This window comes from Nicotiana attenuata, chromosome 5 (genome assembly GCF_001879085.1).
Source record: "Nicotiana attenuata strain UT chromosome 5, NIATTr2, whole genome shotgun sequence".
Classification (NCBI taxonomy): Eukaryota; Viridiplantae; Streptophyta; class Magnoliopsida; order Solanales; family Solanaceae; genus Nicotiana; species Nicotiana attenuata.
In genome coordinates, this window is record NC_031993.1 from 43,309,075 (window position 1) to 43,325,067 (window position 15,993).

The window sequence follows — 15,993 nt, forward strand, 5'->3', positions numbered from 1 at the left end:
CTTATGCATCTACATATAGAAATCCTGCCTATAAGTTTATGCATTTGCATATAGAAATACTGCCTATAAGTTGTTTCATTACTGCATTAGAAATCCTGCCTATAAGTTGTTTCATTACTGCATTAAAAATCCTGCCTATAAGTTATGCATTTCATTAGAAATCATGTCTATAAGTTTCTGCACTTCTGCATATAGAAATCATGATTATATGTTTTCTGCACTTCTGCATATACACATGTCACTAGGCAAACAATCCATAGGTTAAGGCTTAATCAATTGCATCCTAGATACCATGCTCATATGATTCCTGCACCGTTTTAAAATCAGTAACGCTTAGAATTCATGCCTATAGGAGCAGTCGTTTAAATCTGATTCATCCGCAAGTCTAAAATCAGTAATAATGTTGTTAATATCCGCAGAATTGGTTTATTTCTAAAGTCAGTAATCTTCTTTAAAATCAGTATGTTTGACCTTGTTTGATATCATGCCTATAGGTTTCACCTAGGCAAACCATTAGGTAATCAATTAATTATACCAGTCTTTAATAATTACAACCAGCAGGCAGGCCTAATTCGAACTTCTTATCTGAAAATATATAATAAATCAGTCACCCCCTTTACGTAAGTTTAATTAAAGACCTAACCAGTACTTGTAAGTCATGCTAAACAATTTCTACTTTGAATGAGGAGGCCTATTTGAGCCTTAAATGCTATGTGTTTTCCCCTTAACTGCTCTTATGTGTTTTGTTTGTCGCACTAGATTTTGTCCTTTTAAACTTCAAAAGCCAATATCCCTTCCCTCTAGGATTAGTAGTCCCAACTGTCTCCGGGACTGATAGGATTGGGGCGGGTAGTAGCATGCAATAAGTAACGAGACCATTCCGCGTTTTAATACCTTAACGGGGTGGGTAAGGGTAGACATGGATATGATGATCACGCGATAACACCACGTGTATAATTGGCTACCGGGTGTTGTGTGGGTGATCCATGTTATTTATAAGCCTAGGACCCCCCTCCCTCTTTATGTGTTTACTTCTTTCTTTCAGAATTTTTAAAACTGTTAGTTTTCAGTTCTTTAAAACCTCGTCCTTTGCTTTAATCATTTAAAATCTCTTTAAATTTCCAGTACTGTTTTTCTCTCCTAAATTTCCGCCCCATTTCATCCCTCTGTTTGATTACTTGTACCAATTATTCGACCCTCATTTTTCTGCACTTGTATATTCTTTAAATAAATTATGAAATCGCCTAGTCCGAAATTTCAGCTCGTTTATTTAACTTTTATACTTCCCCTACTTGCAATCGTTATGTGAGAATTGTCTTGTATGTTTATTCGTTGTTTATATTTAAAGTCACAACTATAGCATGGCCGGGAACCACACTAGTGGATCTTGGGGGCTGGGGGCTGCCTAACACCTTCCCCCCGAGATAATTTCAAGCCCTTACCCATTCTCTGGTTCTTCTTCTTTTTGTATCTTTCTTAGTGTCCTAATGCACTTAATCATTATGTGGAGACTCTTCTAAATCTCAAACCCAATTCCCAAAAGGAAAAGAGTTGTCCGCCCAAATGTCATAAACCCAATTTCGCGAGAAAAAGGGGGCATCGACAACTGGTGCTATAGTCAAGGCTGTCTTGAGCTTCTGGAAGCTCGCCTCACAATCATCAGACCAATGGAAAGGAGTACCCTTCTGGGTTAATCTAGTCAGAGGTGATGCAATAGATGAAAAGCCCTGCACGAACCGCCTGTAATAACCTGCTAACCCCAGGAAACTCCTGATCTCGGTCACTGAAGTAGGGCATGCCCAACTCTGAACTGCCTCAATCTTCTTGGGATCTACCTTGATACCCTCTCCTGACAAAATATGCCCCAAGAATGCTACTGACTCTAGCCAAAACTCACACTTGGAGAACTTAGCATATAGCTTATGCCCTCGCAAGGTCTGAAGCACTACTCTCAGATGCTGCTCGTGCTCCCCCAGGCTACGTGGGTATATCAAGATGCCATCAATGAAGACGATGACGAAGGAATCTATATAAGGCCTGAACACCCTGTTCATCAAATCCATAAACGCTTCTGAGTAATTGGTCAAGCCAAAGGACATCACCAAAAACTCATAATGGCCATATCTAGTCCGGAATGCAGTCTTCGGAACTCCGAGTCCTGAATCTTCAGCTGATGGTACCCTGACCTCAAGTCTATCTTAGAGAACACCCTCGCACCCTGCAACTGGTCGAACAAATCATCGATACGAGGCAACGGATACTTGTTCTTGATGGTGACTTTGTTCAACTGGTGGTAGTCAATGCACATCCGCATAGTCCCATCCTTCTTCTTCACAAATAACACCGGGGAACCCCAAAGTGATACACTGGGCCTAACAAACCCCTTCGCCAACAACTCCTCAAGCTGCTCCTTCAACTCCTTCAACTCCTTAGGAGCCATACAGTACGGTGGAATGGATATAGGCTAGGTACCTGGAGCCAAATCGATACAGAAATCAATATCGCGATCCAGTGGAATGCTAGGAATATCAGAAGGAAACACATCGGCAAACTCTCGGACTACGGGAACTGAATCAGTCATCGGAGACTCTGCAGTGGTGTCTCGAACATAAGCTATATAGGCCAAACACCCCTTCTCGACCATACGACGAGCCTTCAAGAAAGAAATAACCCTACTAGGGGTATCAACTATGGAACCCTTCCACTCCAACCTCGGCAACCCTGGCCTCACTAGTGAAATAGTCTTGGCATGGCAATCTAGGACGGCGTGATATAGAGATAACAAATCCATGCCCAGGATGACCTCAAAATTGATCATATCAAGCAACAGGAGATCTGCTCTAGTCTCAAAACCACAGAATGTAACCAGACAACACCGGTAGACCCGGTCTACAACCTCGAAATCGCCCACAGGAGTGGACAAATGAACAAGAGTGCCCAAAGGTGCAGGAGGAATAACCAGGAATCGAGCAAACAGCGATGGTACATAGGAATAGGTGGACCCTGGATCAAATAATACCGAAGCATCTCTACCGCAGACGGAAATAATACCTGTGATAACGACATCTGAGGCCAATGCATCTGGCTTGGGTGGAAGAGCGTAGAATCTAGCTGGAGCGCCGGCTGGCTGGCCTCCGCCTGACTGAGCAGTAGCTGGCTGACCTCTCCTTGCCTGACCTCCACCTCTAGGACGGCGCCTACCAGCCTGCCCTCCACCTCTAGGTGGCGGGGCAGCTGGCGCTGAAATCGTAGGCTGTTGGCCCAGCTGCACTGCCTTGCCCTGAAGGCTGGGGCAATATCTCTTCATATGACCAAGGTCCCCGCACTAGAAATAACCCCGCGGTGCGGCGACCTGCTGACCTGATGATTGACCCTGATGGCCTGCAGACCCACTGGAAGAAGCCTGGATCGCCGGCAGACGGTGTGAGCTCTCCGGCATAGCACTGAAGTATGGATCAGAAGAACCCTGTGGACCTGATTACCCAGCGGAGGAACCCTGAATAGCTGGTGGGCGATAGGAACTCTCTTGCATGGCGCTGAAATAGGGGCACGCTGGAGCACCCCGAGCAGGTGGTGGTGCTGATTGTGGGGGCCTGCTGGGCTGCCCTCTCCCGAACTGACCTCTGCCCCTAGCCGAGGCACCTCTGAACTCTCCGGAGAACCTAGCCCTCTTATCCTGCTGCATCTTCTCCCTACCCCTCTGACGGTAACCCTCAATCCTCCGAGCAATCTCCACTACTAATTGGTAAGGAGTCCACATCTCTACCTCTCGGGCGATGTTGGCCCTGATGCTGGAATGCAGCCCTGCAACAAACCTTCGCACCCTCTCTGCGTCAGTAGGTAGTATCATCAATACATGGCCAGATAGCTCAAAACACCTTGCCTCATAATGAGTCACGAACATCTGGCCTTGCTCTAGCTGCTCAAACTGATACCGTAGCTCTTCCCTCTTAGAGGTTAGAATATACCTGTCCAGAAATAACTGTGTGAACTCACTCCAAGTGATAGGAGGAGAACCTGCTGGCCTACCCAGAACATAAGACTGCAACCATCTGCGGGCCCTGCCCTCAAGCTGAAAAGTAGTGAAGTCAACTCCATGCGACTCCAATATCCTCATATTGTGCAGCCTTTCCCTGCAACTGTCAATAAAGTCTTGGGCATCCTCCTGACGCTCGGCCCCGAAGACCGGAGGGTGAAGCCTAGTCCATCTATCCAATAACTTTTGCGGATCTCCATCCGTAGCTGGCCTGGGCTGAGGTACCACTGTAGCAACCGGCTGAACCCCATCCGCGGGTAGTGCGCCCGGAGTCTGATACACTGCGGCTGCGTGACCAGGAGCCTGAGCAGTAAGGGTCTATGCTCCCCCTCCTGCCTGTGAGGTAGCTGGATCTGCTGGAAATAAACCATCCTGAGTCATAGAATCCATGAACCGAAGCATACGGCTCATAACCTCCTGAAATCCCGATGCTGTCATAAAGTCTGTCGGGGTGGGTTCGGCTGCGGGCACCTCGCCCTGCTCCTCAATAATAGGATCTCCCGCAGTATCTGCTGGTGGTGCTACTAGGACAGCTCTGGGACGCCCTCGTCCCCTACCTCGGGCCAGTGCCCTCCCCCGGCCTCTGCCTCGGCCTCTAGTAGCGGGGGGAACAGCCCCTCCTAGGTGAAATGAATAAAGAGTAGTTTTCTTAAAACCCTATAGCCTGTCAAAGATAAATACAGACGTTTCTGTACCGATCCGTAAGACTCTATTAGGTTTACCCATGACTTGTGAGACCTACGTGAACCTAGTGCTTTGATACCATATTGTCACGACCCATCCCGACACCATTGTCAGGCCAGCCAACGCGGAAAAATACAATTAAGTTCTCATTTTACTTTTACTCAAAAATAAATATAACAGATTCTCAAATTAAAGTTAAGACCAGAAGTGATCAACAATGCATCAAAATGATTATTAAAGTCATAAAATTATACAACCCCAAAAAAATGATACCGTCTACTAATGTGTGTGCCAAGACCCGGTGTCACAAGTAATGGGAAACTAGTAGAATGTACAAAATACTAAACTATCCTACTATCCGAGATAGAATAGACAGCAAAAGTAGGAAAAAGACTCCATCAAGCTGCCGAACGCCACATGAAAGGAGCAGCTCACCGTGGAAGTCTCGGACTATGAATCAGGGGCGCGCACCAAACTGATAGTCAGATGTACCTGCCTCAGACCCTGTACAATTAAGTACAGAAGCGTAGTATGAGTACATAAACAATATGTACCCAGTAAGTATCCCGTCTAATCTCGAAGAAGTAGAGACCAGAGGTCGACTTGACACTTACTAGGGTCAAATAATATGATAAGGTGTTCTGCTAGGCATGATAATCACAATTAATCAACAGTATGCAACAAGAGATAATAAGTCATGTCCCTAGCAATTTGGCAGTTAACCGTACACATTCCAATATTCAACAGATTAAGCCATGGGTAAGATTTCACACATATATATGTCATGCGCACGTTATGCCGAGGTCGACGGCCCGATCCAACAGAAAATAACTATCCACTGCCAGAGGGTCGAATGGCGCGAACCATAGATGCATCTATTTCTACCGAGGCGATCGACCCGATCCACAAATATCAATTTAATTCAAGGGAAGCACATGAATGCGCATTTATTTCCAAAATAATTCATACAAGTGTCCAGTGAAGGTATACCTTCGCTTATCTCTTGTTCAAGTCTCTAGCATATCCTAAGTGATCACATTAGCAAGAAAATATGGAAACAATTACAATATAGCATGATACGGGCCTTAAACTACCCGGACAATTAACATAATAGTAGCTACGCACGGACCCTCGTAACCTAGTACGTACGTAGCCCCCGCATTTAATAACAAATTACTCAATTATTATACCTATGGGGACAATTCCCTCTTACAAGGTTAGAAAGGAGACTCACCTTGCTCTAAAATGCACTTCCAAATGCCAAGAACAAGTCCAAGCCCTCAATTCGGAGCCGAACAATCCCAAACTAGTTAAATGGAGTAAGAACTAGTTAATATAGACTCACAAGATCGAATTCTAGCTATTTAAGTAATTTCCCAACCATTAACACAAGTTTCCTAATTTCTGACCCCGAGCCCACGTACCCGGATTCCGATATCTTTCGAAGGAAGTTGTTCTCTACAACCTAAGGATCAATAATATATGGTTTCTAATTCATTTCATAACAAATTTTGTGGTTAAATCTAAGTTCTGTTAAAAGCCATGGTTTTGCTCTAACCCCATAATTTCACCTTAATACTAGTGTTTAATCTTCCTAAGACAATGATATTGAACTAGAAATAGGTATCACATACTTACCTCAAGATGCTAAGTGAAGTCCTTCTCTCAAAAGCTCCCAAATCGCCCAAAGGAAGAGTGGAAATGTGATAAAAATGACTTAGAACCCGTCTTTAATGAACCTCACTGGTTCAGTGATTTCCGCATCTGCAGTCAGGGGACCGCATCTGCGGTCCTGCATCTGCGAGGATATGGCCGCATCTGCGAAATGGGGAGACAAGGCTAGGACCGCTTCTGCGGTCTGGAGGCCGCGTATGCGGAGTCGCATCTGCGGCTTGGGAGCCGCTTCTGCGGTTCCTGGCCCGGCTTGCCTTAGCCGCTTCTGCAATACAAGGACCGCATCTGCGGTCTCGCACCGGCAGTCCACCAACCGCAGGTGCGGTCATGCCAGAAGCATCAACCTTCAGCACTTCTCCAATTTTTCCACTTCACTCGAGCCTCGTCCGATTGACGCTCGGGGCTCCCGTGCCCCGCCCGAACATACCGACTAGTCTGAAATCATGAACCGGACCTACTTGAACCTTCGGAACACCCGGAACAACACTAAATGTAGGAATCACCCCCTAAAACCAAACGAATCAAACTAATGAACTTTAAGTTCTCAATTTTCCTCCAACGGGCCAAAACGCCCTTAAACTACTCGGATTGACGCCAAATTTTGTGGGTAGGTATTAAATGATATTTTGGACTTATATCGGGCTTCGGAACCAACATACTAGATCGATACCCAAGAAATAAATAATTATTTAGTTTCTTTAAATCCTTAATATTTTGGATTAACAATTTCTAATAAAAATTCATTACTCGGGCTAGGGACCTCGGAATTTGATTTCGGACATATGCCCAGGTCCCATATTTTCCCGCGGATCCTCCGAAACCGTCAAAACACAAATCTGGGCCCGTTTGCCCAAAATATTGACCAAAGTCAAACTTAGCGTTTTTAAGAAAATCCTAAAGTGTTAAATGTGTATATTTCAATCCAAACTCTTCTAAATCCTGAACCAACCATCCCCGCAGGTCGTAAATTGGTTAATGCGAGCACGGAGAGTTTTATTTAGGGGAACGGGGTTCTAAAAAGACAAACGACTGGTCGGGTCGTTACAGCATCGACCCAATCCAAAAAGAGCCTAAGGGCCAATGCATAAGAGCCTAAGGGCCAGCCTAAAGAGCCTAAGGACCAATATGTTGAAAACCTAAGGATCAATGAGCCTGAGTCAAAATTGACTTGAGGATCGAACAGTGAATGGTCAAATATTATCAATCACTCATTCGACTATTTAGCCCAAGGGCTACCCGAGTTCGAGAAGGTTCTCACTCGGGGACTATTTATAAAGCCTCAGGGCTATCTTTCTCTCGAGTTCGAGCAAACGCTCACTTGATTATTTAGCCCAAGGCAACCCGAGTTCGAGCAGGTTCTCACTCGGGGACTATTTATATAGCCTCAGGGCTATCTTTCTCTCAAGTTCGAGCGAACGCTCACTCGATTATCTAGCCCAAGGGCTACCCGAGTTTGAGCAGGTTCTCACTCGAGGACTATTTATAAAGCCTCAGGCCTATCTTTCTCTCAAGTTCAAGCGAACACTCTCTCGATTATTTGGACCAAGGGCCACCCGTGTTCGAGCAGGTCCTCACTCGGGGACTATTTGTAAAAGCCTAAGGGCTATCTTTATTTTCAGACGATCGAGCAAACGCCCACCCGGTTGAGAAATCTAAAGGCTGCTTTAGTTTGAGAAACTTACCACTCGAGGACTATCAATGAGGCCTAAAAAGGCTAAGCTTATTTCAAAAGTCGAGACCCTGCTCTCGCTCAATTCGGACCCAGAAGTCCCGATGACCTAAGTTCGTATCAAATCAATCCAGGCTTAGTCCAAGGGATAACAAAGAGCTTTAAGGAATATCATATTAACCCATCAAAAATCTGAGGGATTATTATGTCCGGATCTAGTATTCGGGCCGATCGATAGAGTCATACACTTGGTTATTTCACAAATGAAGGCAAAATGGAGTTCAACACAAGTCTGAGGCAAAATAAAGAAGCTCTTATATTAATAAAAGAGGATTACAAAAGCCCACGAGAGGTTCGAGAAAATCGGAGTCAAGATCGTTTCTTATCATTTCATTCTAAGAAATGCGGGGACTATCTGTATACGGTCAAAATCAGGGAAGATCGATTTTAAGGCTTCTATGGCGTTCCAAGCCCGATCTCGACGGGCTCGAAGCATAGCCTAAGGCTCGGCCTCGATATACTTGCCTCGAGAGGGTGTATCGAAGGCTCATGATAGCGTACCTCGAGGCAGCATAAAATCGACGATCGTCATGGAAAGGCGGGAAAGCTCCCAAGACCATGTGATCAGATCTGACCAGGTCTGCAAGAACAGTACAAAACCGTACTGAGTCGTCGCACAGCTGTACCATTATTATTTCCCCATCATTATTAGACAGTACTATGTTAAGATCCCCCCTCCTATATATAGGGGACCTGCCACGACCCCAGTTCACCCTCCATGAACATGTCGTGATGGCACCTAGTTCCTACAACTAGGTAAGCCTATCAATGCGGAAATAACAACTTAACTTGCGAAATGGTTGAATAAAGCTAAACACATTAAAATAATAACTGCATATAAGGCCGCTCGGCCTATACAACTCAAAAGAAATGCGGAAGTCTACAACTAAATCCCAAAACCCGGAAACTCACGGGAACCACAGGCTAACAGAAATATAGTACGCTGCTCTAACTCCAGAATATTTAAACAACTGAGAGAAAAATGAATAAACTAAATACTAAAGTTGGAACAGAATAGAGACTCCTGGTCTACGGACGCGGCAGATATACCTCGAAGTCTCCGTGTATCTCCTCGCCTCAAGGATAGTGCGCCTGAGAAGAGGTACCTGGATCTGCACAAGAAAAACATGCGCAGGAAGGGCATGAGTACACCACAGCGGTACTCAGTAAGTGCCAAGCCTAACATCGGTCGGGTAGTGACGGGGAAGGTCAGGGCCCTGCTGAGATAAATAAATAATAAACGACAGGATAAAGAAACAGTATAATGATAGTCTACAGCAAGAATCTAAACAGGATAATAAGGATACAGTAACAGAAAAACAGAAATAAGGCAATCGCAAGGAGATACCGCTCACAACAAGGATGATAACCAGGGATCTCTTGGTATCCCGAGGATCTCTTGGTATCTTCACCATATACACTACGGATCTCTTGGTATCCTCAATAGTACGTCAGGGATCTCTTGGTATCCCGAGGATCTCTTGGTATCCTCAATATATATATATATATATATGCCAGGGGATCTCTTGGTATCCCGAGGATCTCTTGGTATCCTCAATAATATGCCAGGGATCTCTTGGTATCCCGAAGATCTCTTGGTATCCTCAATATATAAAAATATGCCAGGGATCACTTGGTATCCCGAGGATCTCTTGGTATCCTCAATATATATAAATGTGTCAGGGATCTCTTTGTATCCCGCACCTCAGTCCAGATCGTAAACACGTGCAGGGGATCTCCCGGGATGCCGTCCCGTAGTCCCAAATTTAAATACACAATAACAGCTCAAGAGTATCGGAATATACGCTCAACTCATAACAAGTAACAGTAAATTCTAGCCCTACATACTTCACGAAATACAAACAAAGCAAATTTAAGCAAGTAGGCAGGTAAGTCGACTAAACATGCTTCTCTAGACTAACACAGGCTATAATTGCAAGTAAAGTAATGCAAATAAGAAAGAAACTCAGTCTAAATATTTAAAGTAAATCCGGATTTTCAACAATTAGCTCAAGTACGCGTTCGTCACCTCACTTACAAGGCATTCAATTACCAAATATCATATCCTAAGGGGAAGTTCCCCGACACAAGGTTAGACAAGCCACTTATCTCGAACCGGCTCAATATCAACTAGAAACCACGCCGTTGCCACGAGTATCCGATTCCAAATGGCCCAAATCTATTCAATTCAATTACACATTTTAAATAACATCGCAAACAACTGGTTTTGCTATTTAATTCAAAGCTACGGCGTGAAATTAGATGAAATGACCAAAATGCCCTTCAGGCCAATGCCTCGGAATTAAATAATTTTTACATTTTCAGAACCCTCGTACTCTCACGAGTCTAACCATATAAAAATCTCCCAAATCGGAGGTCAAATGCTCAATCAAAACTCAATGGTTTAGCCTATGAAGTTTTACCCAATTTCTTCCAAATTTTGATCCCAAATTCGAATTTTAATGATGGATTTAACTACAAAATGATGAAATATAACTAGAAGGGATTAAAGAAACGTTGCCCAATAGTCTTCTCTTCAAAAACCTCTGAAAATCGCCCTTACCCGAGCTCAATTTGGTTTTTCTAACTTATGAAATCAAACCCTCGAATTTTCTATATCTGCTCAGGGATTTCAGCTTCTGCGGACAAGGGACCGCATCTGCTGTCCCGCTTATGCGGAACAAATGCCGCTTCTGCGGCTATTAACTAAAGTCTAGGGGTTCCGCTTCTGCGGTCTTAAACCGCACCTGTGGTGGCCGTTTCTACGAAATACTTACCGCTTCTGCGGTTTCTCACAAATGACCCAGGGCCGCATCTGCGATAGAAGTCTCGCAAGTGCGCAACCCCATCTGCGGTTAAATCATCCGCACCTGCGAAAAGCTGGGGGAGCCCAAATTCCGCTCCTACGATGGGATGGCCGCTTATGCGGCTCCGTTTCTGCGGTTCCCTAGCCGCAGAAGTGAAAATACCAGAAGAGAGAAAAAACAGCTGCTGCAACACTTCAAAAATTCTTTCGTTAACCACCCGAAATCATCCCGAGGCCCCCGGGACCTCAACCAAAAGCGCCAACAACACCTAATACCTCATTCAAACTTGTACCAATCGTTAAACCACCCTAAACTACGTCAGAAACTCGATTAATTGGAGGATTTGAGCCTAAGAACTTCAAATTCCATCAAAATACATTTTCGATAAAAAACCCAACCAAAATACATCCGAATGAACTGAAATTTTGCACACACATCCCAAATGACACGACGGAGCTACTGCAACTTCCGGAATTCCATTCCGGCCCTCGAATCAAAAATTCACTATCGGACCAGAACTTCAAAAATTCAACCTTCGGCATTTCAAGCCTAAAAGAGCTACGACTTCCAAAATACATTCCGAACACGCTCCCAACCCCGAAATCACCTAGGAGCTAACGGAACCATCAGATTTCCATTCTGAGGTCATCTTCACACTGTTCCGACTACGGACCACTTTTCAACACTTATGCTCTCATTTAGGGACTAAGTGTCCCAAAACTCTCCAAAACCCAACACCGAACGTCCCGGCAAACCAAAATAGCAGAAATGAACTTAGGGGAAGTAGTTAATAGGGGATCGGAGTGTTAATTCTTAAGACGACCGGTCAGCTCGTCACATCCTCCCACACTTAAACATTCGTTCGTCCTCGAACGAGCATAGAGAACATACCTGAAGTAGTGAAAAGATGAGGGTTACTGCTGCGCATATCCTGCTCGGTCTCCCAGGTCGCCTCCTCGGCCGGAACCTTCACTGAAGCTATGTCCTTTGACATCAAATTTCTGATATGCCTGTCCAATATAGCCACTGGCTCCTCAACATAGGATAGATCCTTGTCCAACTAGACTGAACTGAAATCCAACACGTGCGACGGATCACCGTGATACCTCCGGAGCGTCGAAACATGAAATACCGAATGGACTCCGACCAAACTGGGAGGTAAGGCAAGCTCATAGGCAACCTCCCCAACTCGCCTCAAGATCTCAAAAGGGCCAATAAACCTCGGCCTCAACTTTCCTTTCTTCCCAAACCTCATGATGCCTTTCATAGGCGAAACCCACAGCAGAACCCGCTCACCAACCATATATGAAACATCATCAACCTTCCTGTCCGCGTAAATCTTCCGTCTAGACTGGGCTGTATGGAGTCTATCCTGAATCATCTTAACCTTCTCCAATGCATCCTGAACCAACTCTGTGCCTAATAGCCTGGCCTCACCCGGCTCAAACCAACCCACCGGAGATCTACACCTCCTACCATATAAAGCCTCATACGGCGCCATCTGAAATGCTGGACTGATAACTGTTGTTATAAGCAAACTCCGCCAATGGCAAGAAATGATCCCAAGACCCTCCAAACTCAATCACGCACGCACGGAGCATGTCCTCAAGAATCTGAATAGTGCGCTCGGACTGTCCGTCCGTCTGGGGGTGAAATGCTGTGCTCAACTCCACCCGAGTGCCTAACTCCTGCTGCACAGCTCTCCAGAACCGCGATGTAAACTGAGTACCTCTGTCTGAAATGATAGAAACTGGAATACCATGCAAACGGACGATCTCCCTGATATAAATCTCCGCCAACCGCTCCGATGAATAAGTGGTACACACAGGAATGAAATGAGCGGACTTGGTCAGCCGGTCCACAATAACCCAAATGGAATCAAACTTCTTCAAGGTCCGTGGAAGTCCAGATACAAAATCCATGGTGATGCGCTCCCATTTCCACTCCGGAATCTCTATCTGCTGGAGCAACCCACCCGGGCGCTGGTGCTCATACTTCACCTGCTGGCAGTTGAGGCATCTAGACACATAACCAACTATATCCTTCTTCATCCGCCTCCACCAGTAGTGCTGCCTCAGGTCCTGATACATCTTCGCGGCACCCAGATGGATGGAATACCGCGAACTATGGGCCTCTGCTAGAATCATCTCTCGAAGGCCATCAACATTGGGCACACAAATCCGGCCCTGCATCCTCAATACTCCATCATCTCCAATGGTCACATCCCTGGCATCACCACGCTGAACCTTGTCCTGAAGGACAAGCAAATGAGGGTCATCATACTGCCGCTCCCTGATACGGTCAAATAGGGAAGACCGGGAAACCACACAGGCTAGAACCCGACTGGGCTCCGAAAGATCCAATCTCACGAACTGGCTGGCTAAGGCCTGAACATCCATCGCCATAGGCCTCTCTGAAGCTGGTAAATATGCCAAACTCCCCAAACTCTCCGCCCGGCGACTCAAGGCATCCGCCACCACATTGGCCTTGCCCGGGTGATATAGGATAGTGATGTCATAATCCTTCAGCAGCTCTAACCACCTCCTCTGACGCATATTGAGATCCTTTTGCTTGAGCAAGTGCTGCAAACTCCGATGATCAGTATAGATCTCGCAAGGCACTCCATATAAATAATGACGCCAGATCTTCAAGGCATGAACAATGGCAGCTAACTCAAGGTCGTGGACAGGGTAATTCTTTTCATGTATCTTCAACTGTCTGGACGCGTAGGCAATCACCCTACCGTCCTGCATCAACACTGCTCCAAGGCCAACTCTCGAGGCGTCACAATAGACAGTATAAGACCCCGAACCGGTAGGCAACATCAAGATAGGGGCTGTAGTCAAAGCTGTCTTGAGCTTCTGAAAGCTCGCCTCACACTCCTCTGTCCACTGAAATGGGGCACCCTTCTGGGTCAATCTAGTCATAGGGGCAGCAATCGATGAAAATCCCTCCACGAAACGACGGTAGTAACCCGCCAAGCCAAGGAAACTGCGAATCTCTGTAGCTGAGGACGGCCTGGGCCAACTCTGCACGGCCTCTACCTTCCTCGGATCCACCCGAATACCCTCACTAGAAATCACATGGCCTAAGAATGCCACAGAACTCAGCCAAAACTCACATTTTGAGAACTTTGCATATAACTTTTTCTCCCTCAAGGTCTGTAGCACGGTCCTCAGGTGCTGCTCATGATCTTCCCGACTCCGGGAATACACCAGAATATCATCAATAAAAACAATCACGAACGAGTCAAGATATGGCCTGAACACACTGTGCATCAAATGCATGAAAGCTGCTGGGGCATTGGTCAGCCCAAATGACATAACAAGGAACTCGCAATGACCATACCGAGTCCTGAAGGCAGTCTTCGGGATATCTGGCTCCCGAATCTTAAACTGATGGTAACCTGAGCGCAAGTCAATCTTAGAAAACACCTGTGCGCCCTGAAGCTGGTCAAACAGATCATCAATGCGAGGCAAAGGATAACGGTTCTTCACTGTAACCTTGTTCAACTGGCGGTAGTCAATACACATGCGCATAGAACCATCCTTTTTCTTCACAAACAAAATAGGAGCACCCCACGGTGAAACACTGGGTCGAATAAAACCCTTACCAAGCAATTCCTGCAACTGATCCTTCAACTCCTTCAACTCAGGAGGAGCCATACGATACGGAGGAATGGAAATGGGCTGAGTGACCGGCAACAGATCAATGCCAAAATCGATGTCTCTATCGGGCCGTATGCCCGGAAGATCAGCTGGAAACACATCGGGAAAATCCCGTACCATTGGGACTGAATCAACAGAACGGGTGCCAACACTGGCATCTCTCACATAAGCTAAATACGCAGTACACCCCTTCTCAACCATACGCTGAGCTTTAAGGAAAGAGATAACTCTACTGGGAGTGTGATCTAAGGTACCACTCCACTCAATACGCGGAATACCTGGCATAGCCAGCGTCACGATCTTGGCGTGACAATCAAGAATAGCAAAATGGGGCGACAATCAGTCCATGCCCAAAATAATGTCAAAATCCACCATGCCGAGTAACAATAAATCTGCTCTGGTCTCAAAACCACGAATAGTAACCAAACATGACCGATAAACGCGGTCCACAACAAGAGAATCTCCCACGGGAGTAGAAACATAAACGGGGGCACTCAAAGAATCCCGAGGCACACCCAAATGCGGAGCAAAGTAAGAAGACACATAAGAATAAGTAGAGCCTAAATCAAATAGAACCGATACACTTCTATAACAAACCATGACAATACCTGTGATGACAGAATCGGAGGCAACAGTCCCGGTACGGGTAGGTGGGGTAGCAACTGCGGTTGTAACCAAAGCCTGAGAACTCTGCGGGGCGTGTTGTGGCCGAGAAGTCTGTGGAGGTGCACTCCTCCCAAGTCTAAGGCAATACCTCACCACATGGCGTATGTCACCACACTCAAAGCAACCTCGTGACTGACGTGGCAGTGGGAACTGTGCGGTACGGGTACTCCAAGACCCCTGAACACCTGAAATTCTATGTGAAATTTGTGATGTAAACTGAGCCGGCTGACCCACAAAACCTCTACCATGTCGTACTCTTCCTCCAAAATAAGGACCAGTGGGTCTCTCCAATCTACAAGGTCTACTCACTCCTTTATACTCTCCCTCCTGACCTCGTCTGTCCACTCTCTCCTGGACCCACCTGTCCCCTGCTCGGTGAGAGGTCCTCACCACTCGCTGAACTGGGACCATAGGCTGTGTCGCCATGACACCTGGAACCTGACCAATGGAAGCTTGCTGCTCTGTAGTGGGGGAGGCGGGAGTCTGGGTCCCTCCCCCGATCTGTGAAGTAGTCGGTATAACCTGAATCAATCCCGCCTGAATCAACGTACCAAACATGCTCAGGAACTGCGCCAAAGTCTCCTGAAGAGCTGGAGTAGTAGTAGCTGTGGGCGTGTCAGGTGCCTGAACTCCGGCTGGATCTGTTGATGGTACCTCGGCGGCAGCTCGTGCAGGTGCTCTCGCTGCACCACGTGCGCGCCCTCAGCCTCTACCCCGACCCCGGCCTCT

General features: G+C 46.2%; 1 protein-coding gene across 1 annotated transcript; it reads right to left on the reverse strand.

Annotated features, from left to right (window-relative positions):
- LOC109226369 (RNA-directed DNA polymerase homolog) lies at nt 14,050-14,463 on the reverse strand (the record flags this gene model as incomplete). Its single annotated transcript, XM_019391149.1, has 1 exon — nt 14,050-14,463. A coding segment is annotated over exon 1 (414 nt), but the record flags the coding sequence as incomplete, so codon positions are not given.